Source organism: Andrena cerasifolii, unplaced genomic scaffold, assembly GCF_050908995.1.
Source record: "Andrena cerasifolii isolate SP2316 unplaced genomic scaffold, iyAndCera1_principal scaffold0350, whole genome shotgun sequence".
Taxonomy (NCBI): Eukaryota; Metazoa; Arthropoda; class Insecta; order Hymenoptera; family Andrenidae; genus Andrena; species Andrena cerasifolii.
The window spans coordinates 16237-24168 of NW_027485243.1; the positions used below are offsets into that span (position 1 = coordinate 16237).

The 7932-nt window shown below is 44.9% G+C and overlaps 1 protein-coding gene across 1 annotated transcript; it reads right to left on the reverse strand.

Annotated features, from left to right (window-relative positions):
* Nucleotides 1-1886: 1886 nt before the first annotated feature.
* On the reverse strand, nt 1887-3674 carry LOC143378120 (putative RNA-binding protein EEED8.10). Its single transcript, XM_076829947.1, has 2 exons — nt 2066-3674; nt 1887-1960 (listed from the first exon to the last, which is right to left on the reverse strand). The coding sequence occupies exons 1-2, from the start codon at nt 3672-3674 to the stop codon at nt 1887-1889; spliced, it is 1683 nt and encodes a 560-aa protein (XP_076686062.1).
* Nucleotides 3675-7932: the final 4258 nt, after the last annotated feature.

The window sequence follows — 7932 nt, forward strand, 5'->3', positions numbered from 1 at the left end:
GTAAAACTAGTAAAACGAGTAAAACGAGTATAACGAGTAAAACGAGTAAAACGGGTAAAACGAGTAAAACGAGTAAAGCGAGTAAAACGAGTGTTACGTGCCGCGGCCTTTTTAGTGTTCGAGCGGCACGATTTTTAGACGCAATATCGATTAGGGGTATCCCACAGTCATTAGACTATCAAGTATTGCTGGATTGAGTTTATGATTTAGAAAAAGCAAGGAGGCTCGCCGCAGTCGTAACAGTCGATTCTTTTAGTTGATAATTATTTAGGTACCTCCTCAGAAGGAGAAGGGGTAGATTTTGGGATCGTTGGTGCTCTAGTCCCGTACGGGTCTTTTCAATGGAATCAGATAGGTAATTGATGAGTAGAATTTAATAGTAAATAAAGTTTTAATGATTAAATAATGAATGGATGTAAAACATTTAACAGAACTGAATATGAACAAATCAATCAATAATTTAGAAAGAATAGACGTTTGTGAAATCGGTATAATTCCTGACTAGGGGAATCCCACAGTCGTTTGACTGTCAGAAATTATCGTTAGGTACGAATTAATTATAACGGTGTATTTTCGTGTACAAAAAGAGATAAGATGTGCAACTCACCAGACAGTCACAATAATCTAATTGACAATATGCTTTAAATTTGCTTTTTAAGTTTTGGAAAACTTTCTGGATCGCTGATAAACCTGAATCAGAAAGAAGGATTAGACGCGAAAACACACACACACACTTGATTTGAATTATAAATTGAAACGGAAATAATGTAAATTAAATTATTAACTGAGTAAGTTAAGCGAATAATTAGTTCTGAAAAGTTTAGGATTTGAATTGTTTCGCAAAGTTGAGTCTTTCACGCGGTTACACAGTAGACCGGAGAACTCTAGCTCTATAAGACTTCGCGGACCCAATGACACGCACCTCACGATTTATCGTCACAGAGTGCCGCAGCTTCACGCTCTCGGCAGCGGCCAGGGTGGGTCCGCGTCGAAAAAGCTTACGCTGCATCTTATCGCTTGACCATGCATGGGCCCCTCCACTTAGCGAGGCGGGGTGTATGTGTGTTTGCTCACATCCATCCGTCATACTCTCTTGATTCAAATATACGATCGAGAAAATTATATTAACTGTATTTGCGGAACATATGTACGCACTATAAACCATGACATCAACACGGTACAATTTCACATAGCTGAAGGCCTTTTCCTCATCATACATAAATTTATATACACAATTTCTGACTAGGGGAATCCCACAGTCGGTTGACTATCAGAAATTGTGATAGGGGTCTAAAAGAACAATTCCTAACTAATTAACAATCCACGAAACGTGCGACAAAACCGTGGGAAGGCGTCGTTCCCTGCATCGGTGACCGGATGTAAAGTATACGATTCCGTCAATCTTCCAAGAAGGAACCCAGTGTGCGCATTCCTGATGTAGCCGTTACTGATTATGTTACAATGTTTAGCGCGACGGTCAGGGGTGCGCTCAACGAGGGCTTTCCCACAATGCTGCAAGGCATTGTTGAACCACACTCCTGCCGCTTACACAGAGCGAATTCGGTACAGCAAGAGAGCCACTGGGTCTTTCGGAGCGCGACTTTCTGGTGAGAACGCCGCTGCGTCAGCACCGCCTTATCCTTATCACGGGACGGCAATATGTCGAGGCGACGATGCTTCGAAGAAGGGGTTCCGATTTTACTAATTTATTATTAACTAACTAGGCGGGAGTATGATCAACGAGGGATTTCCCATAACGCTAGGCGTTGTTGATGCATACCCCGTCTTAAAAAGAGAAATTTTTCGTTCCGAACGTAACATCCCTCCCTCCTTGGAATCATCGTCGTCCCCGACGATGTATACTGAAGGTATAAGTACAGTAGCGCTTATGGACGTATGTGCTCAGGTTGCATTGGACTAGGGAAATCCCATAATGTTTGCACATTGTCGCAATGCAATCCTGTTACAATTTAGATGGGTCTAAATAGGGGCTCGTACATCAGGTCGTAGGTAACATGTAGAAAATGGTTGCGTTTGTACTTTGTGGATCGCGTAATCTGGGTACCTCCGATGTATAAATGTATTGGCTCGGTCCTGTGAGCCCTTGTCACTACCTCGTAGGCGCAAGTTAGTACCGGTTTGCCGATGTTTTGGCACCTCTCTACGTCGACTATGGCTATTTCAGGGCACTGCCGCAGCATACCGCATATGTCCTCGTCGGAGATGCCTTGATTCTCCCTACAGTGTACCTCCACCAAGCCCTTGAGGAACTGCAGGAACCACCCTCCGACGCTGGGATGCATGTTGTTGGCACTCAGGATCCGGAGTTTCTGCATTTGTCGCAGCGGTTCCAGGGTGAATTCTCCTTTGATATTTGTGCAACCACTGATGTTTAAGGACGTTACATCCTGCATATGCAGTGCAATTTCCGAAACGAGGCCGGAGGCTACCCATCCGCAAAACGTGAGGCTTAGGCTGGTCACATTTTTGTACCTGCAGGGGAAAGAAACTGCCATCTCCACTGGCCCCAGCTCCAGTTCAACAAACTCTCCCCTCTCGGCTGCTTCATTGTCCTCCTCCATTTCTATTTCAGGAACAGACTCTTTAAAGGAGCAAAAATGAAACTTGATTATTGTTAAAGTGGCGTGGAGGTTAATATTGTCAATTAACACTTGTAGAATGGTGTGATCTATTAGGCCATCGCATTTGCTTATGTCTAGATACTCCAGGCTCGTTAATTCCTGAAGCATTTTCGATAAGATTTCAGGTTTTAATATTATACAGTCGTGGAGAGTAAGCTGTTGGAGATCTTTGGTTATGGCTAACAAGGATCTACCGGTAATATCTGTCCCCAGTGCGCAGAACGATCTCAAGTGTCTGGCAGATTCCAGCACATTGAACAGCCCTGGGTCCACTGGTCCGTCGCATTTCCCTAGTTTAAGGCAGGTCAGTCGTGGTGCTGGAGGTTCCATTTCCCTCAATGCCGACGGTCTTATAGTTACCGCGGTTAAGTCCAAAGACTCCAAACCAGGACAGTTTTTAATCGCAATAGCCATTACCTGTGGTTTCAAATTTTTAGCCAAGCTTTCTTCACTTATACCTATACTCTTCAGACAAGCGCCCACCCTCATCATCAACCAGTGGAAGGAATTAGTTGTTATCAATTTCCCTTCCCACGCGTTCGGCCAACACCAGTTGTTGAGGTCAATATGACGCATATGGTGATAGGAGGCAAGGCTACCTTGGCGCCATCGTCGGGAAACCATTTCCAAGCGACCCCGATCTGCGAATGGCAAATAGCTGGCAATTTTTGCAATACATTCCGTTGGTAGGGGAATTTTGTCGCTTAAGTCAATTCCCGGAAATGGAGTCACATCGGGTCGTGGGGGAATTAACTTTGAGCTGTGCCATGAATCGGCCATCAGCACCCTCAATTTCCTTTTGTGGCATATTATTCCGACGTCCGCCGCAGCCAAGGCCTTCCTTGTTCCGTCCAGAGTTGCGAACGTTAGGAATGCGCAGTTTCCCGTTGTTTTCCTCATTACCACCGCATGCTCGACACCATAAGGGCGAAATACCTCGAGCAGCTTCTCCTTTTTTGTATATGGAGACAAACGGCTGACAAACAATCGCCGTTCCGCGGAGTTTTGTTGCCACTGACTGGACGATGCCATTTCGCTATACACTACAGACAGTTAAACACAAGCAAGATTAAATTATGAAATAATAAAATCATTATCAAAGGAGCAGAAGAACAATAGAAGAGTTATAACTAACAACAATTTCTGACTAGGGGATTCCCATAGTCCTTAGACTGTCAGGGTTAGTTGTTATACATATTGCTAGCAATTTATCATTGCCCTCTGAATAGGCAATGGTGGTCTGTTTTGCGAGGTATTTGATTCTTGTAATGGTATTGGTGCTGGTTGGCTGGTTGAAGCTTCCTCTGGTTCGTGGTTCGAGTCACGTTTCCTTAGGAATCGTATCCTGCATAAGGTCTTCAGGGGGTTCCAAAAATGGTAAATCATCAATCCTATTACGATTACGGCCTGTACCGCTATTGATCCGTACGTCAATGACAAATGTGATTTCCTTGCTCGATGATGTTCTCCAATTTCCTCTATTTGGGCTTCAATTTCATACAACGAATCAGATGTGCGTTCTAATTTATTAATGTCATTTGAAAATAGATTCTCTGTGGTGTGTTTCTCTTTGGAGTACTGATAGATTTCAGGTGATATCAAGCTAATGTTCAGTAATAGATTGGGAATGTAGTAATAGGGATCCTTGCTTAAGTACGTTTTTGATCCTAGCAAGGTATGATATCGTGTTTTTGCAAAACATTCCGGATGTATTTCCAAGATTCCTGTTCCAACTATGGTGGTGTGAGTATTCTTCTGTCGACCGCATAGGATTTGCATCGGTTCCGGTTGTTCAAATGAATATAACCATCCGCCAAGCGTAGTTAATTTTCGCCAGGAAGGTGTGACGTCCCACTATTTTTCGCGCAGTCGTAATTAGAGTCTTCCCCACAAATAACTCCAAATCTTCGCCAAAATCCCTCGAATTCAAATCTTACCCCTTTTTCCCAACTACCGACCACCTTGACGATATACCTTAGCGGTCCCTATCTCAAGATGATCTACTACGAAATCCCCTTCCCTCTACGCCCTACGAGGCACGATCTCCTCCCTCACCTTCAAAGTCTAAACAAGTCCCTCGTCCCAAAAACCCTCTTACATCGAGACTACGTCTCACGACCTCCCTACGACCCACCGAGTCAAAGCCACTCTTACCCCGTTCCAATCAAAACACGCAAACCACATGTAACTAGTTTGAGTCCCCCTTCTCGAGCGCCCCTCATAAAAACCCCGGAAATAATATTGCGAAGTCCTTTTCGAATGCCCTTTATAAAAAACCCGGAAGTCTTATTGCGACGCATATTTCGTGCATGAGTCACGGTGCATACCGCGCACACCCCTCATACCTAAACACTGTATAAATACAAGGGTCCCAGAGGCCGTAGCACTCTTCTTCTACGGAAAGCTCTTCCATAGAGACAGTTCAAAGAAAGTAACAATTTAACTAACGTGCAGTAAATTCAGTGCAACTACTCTCGACGAGAGATTCACTTTCGACAACAACTGTGAGCAATTAATATTACTTATTATAACACTGCATATCATCGCCATTTATATTACACTTTCTTGCTTATGCTTTTCTTATTATTGCTTATCGTTTATATCATCTTAACATTCCTAACGCTTATTGCTTTTCATATTCTTGTCTATTGCTAATACTCGCATATTTCATGTTCATCTATATATTGCTATTGTTTACCATTTATATAAATGTTTTGTGCTAATGCTCAACGTCCCACGCATTATTATAATATTACCACATATGCTTTGAACTGAATAAACGTTCTTATTCTAAATAACGCTTCGAATTATTGTAGTGATCCTTCGGTTACGGAATTACCGAATTATAACAAGCCACTGCAACAGCTGATCTCGGTTCGCGAACTCCGGGATTTCTTACAGTGTTTACAAGGCTTACTTTCGTATAGGCCTTGTACGACCATACCGTTACCTCTATTATAAAGAAATATAACGCGAAGTTTCTTATATTAATGCAACGGTAAATCCAATTATCAGGACTTTAAATACCCATGCTTGTGTCTAACGGGTGTCACTCTGGTGCTTGATTACTGCTTTACCTTCCCTGGTTGCTTGCGCCGCGAAACTTGTTTTCGTGCCTAACTCCCATCGTGCCTAGTGCCGCGAAACCTGTTTTCGTGCCTAACTCCCATCGTTCCTAGTGCCGCGAAACCTGTTTTCGTGCCTAACTCCCATCGTTCCTAGTGCCGCGAAACTTGTTTTCGTGCCTAACTCCTGCCTCACTTTGTGCCGCGAAACTAGTTTTCGTGCCAAAGTCCTATCCTGCTTAGTGCCGCGAAGCTGGTTTTCGTGCCTAAACTCCCCCAACTAGCCTTGTGTCGCGAAACTGGTTTTCGTGCCAAGGCTTCCTCCCGATCTACCCCAACTATGTCATTCCCCTAAAAAAGACCTTCACCCGGGACGTGACATAAATTTGGTGACAGCGGTGGGATGTTCGTCTACCGTTAACAAAGAATAGGTTCTTTGTATATACGGTACCCACAACGTCCCTATATCTAGAATGTGCATTACATACCCTCTTCGAAGCGTGCTATCTTACCGGAGCCGCAGACTACAAAGCATTTCAGCATATTTGAATGCGCTGATCTGCGTTTCTGGCGGCATAGCAACAACCACGGACGGCAGCGAGATTTGCCTAAATTGCTCTAGCTTTTCGCCTGCAGATACGGTAGAAGTATATTGGACCCATTATTATTATACGTATAACGTACCTAAATATTGCCCTCGGTGCAGAAATCCTCTAATTCCAGGGCGCCCCATAAGTAACTGCGACGAGTGCTCAGAAAGTTACCTCCTCTCAAATAAGAGCTACATTAGATTTGATAATTTTACCCAGGTTTAAAACACCTTGATTTTTAAATAACGGCTACCGGACGCTGAAAACATTAGAATATTTCTAAGGCAACCCCAAACAATACAACCATGTCTGTGTACGGCGAAACCGACGACTCTTGCGTACTAGACCAAATCGCGGGCGCTTCCGCTAACGCTGTAAACTCCGCTACCGCCGAATTAATGGAGAAAGTGCAATTATTACGACAGAAACAAGCCGAAATCGAGAGCTTGCACGGGAAATACATTAGAAACCCGGAATCCAATACGCACTCGGACATAGCTACAGGCTCGAGGCACCCCGCGCCTGAAGGCCTCTCCGATCAAATTCACGCCATCCGCGAGATGATAGAAAAACTTCTCGTACCCCCGCCAACGGCGAACAATTTCGCCACTCCAGGTTCCTCCCGTTTCGATAGGAAACCGGTATTAAATTTCGGGGACATTTCGGACCAAGGTCCATCGCCCCAGATCAAATTGAAAGACGCCGTAGAAACGGTCCCAAAGTTTAATGGTCACAACATGTCTGTGTTGCAATTCGCGAGAGCCTGCAACAGGGCTAAGGCTCTGATTCCCTCGCAAGCCGAACCCCAGCTAACGAGGTTGTTGAGAAATAAGCTGCAAGACCATGCGTACTTGGCCGTTGAGGATCGGGCCTTCGACTCCGTAAACGACCTAATTAAGCAACTCAAACGTACCTTTTCTCCTGCTAAATCATCGGACCACTATCGTGGGGAACTCGCTAACGTCATAAAAGGAAACAACGAGCACATACTGGAATACATTTCACGCGTTAAGGACCTCCGATTCGCCATTCTAGAAGAGGACAGAGAATACTACCGCGACTTCGCGCGAAATCGCCCTCAGGAATTAGATCGGCTAACCCTAGATTCGTTCGTCGATGGACTTCCCCCCCACATTAGGATGAGGCTACAGCAACACCAATTCGATACGCTCGACGAAGCGTTCGATCAAGCCGTGCTCGTAGACAAGAAGATTGACAGGGACCGCCTACGATTTTCGGAGCAGAAGACTCCGAAATTAACTTGCCAACTCTGCAACAAAACGGGCCACGACGCGCGGTCCTGTCGAGGTAATCAAGGTTCAACCGCCCAACCTTACGAAAGGCATCCTCCAAACCGCGCTGCGGAATATGGACACCAAGCGCCCAAACCTCTGCTCCCTTACTGGGACAAAAACCGACCTCCTCCTTCAAGGCCTACGGAGCTACGAATTTGTGGATATTGTAAGAAGCCCGGCCATTTGATCTCGGAATGCAGGAAACGTATGTTTAATAACAACGACCGAAACCCTGGAACCTTCCGACAAAGGGATTCGGGAAACGCCCCGCCCCCACGGACAACTATGGATGCGTACCGTGGAACGGGCCAAACAGGAGCGCGTCCAATCATAATACAAG

What these genes read in the sequence shown, in the direction of transcription:
- LOC143378120 (XM_076829947.1), bottom strand. Translation starts at nt 3,674, where the DNA reads ATGGCATCGTCCAGTCAGTGGCAACAAAACTCCGCGGAACGGCGATTG. An exon ending in AATACATTTATACATCGGAG is followed by an intron (nt 1,961 to 2,065) that starts GTACCCAGATTA and finishes AAATTGTAACAG; the next exon opens with GATTGCATTGCGACAATGTG.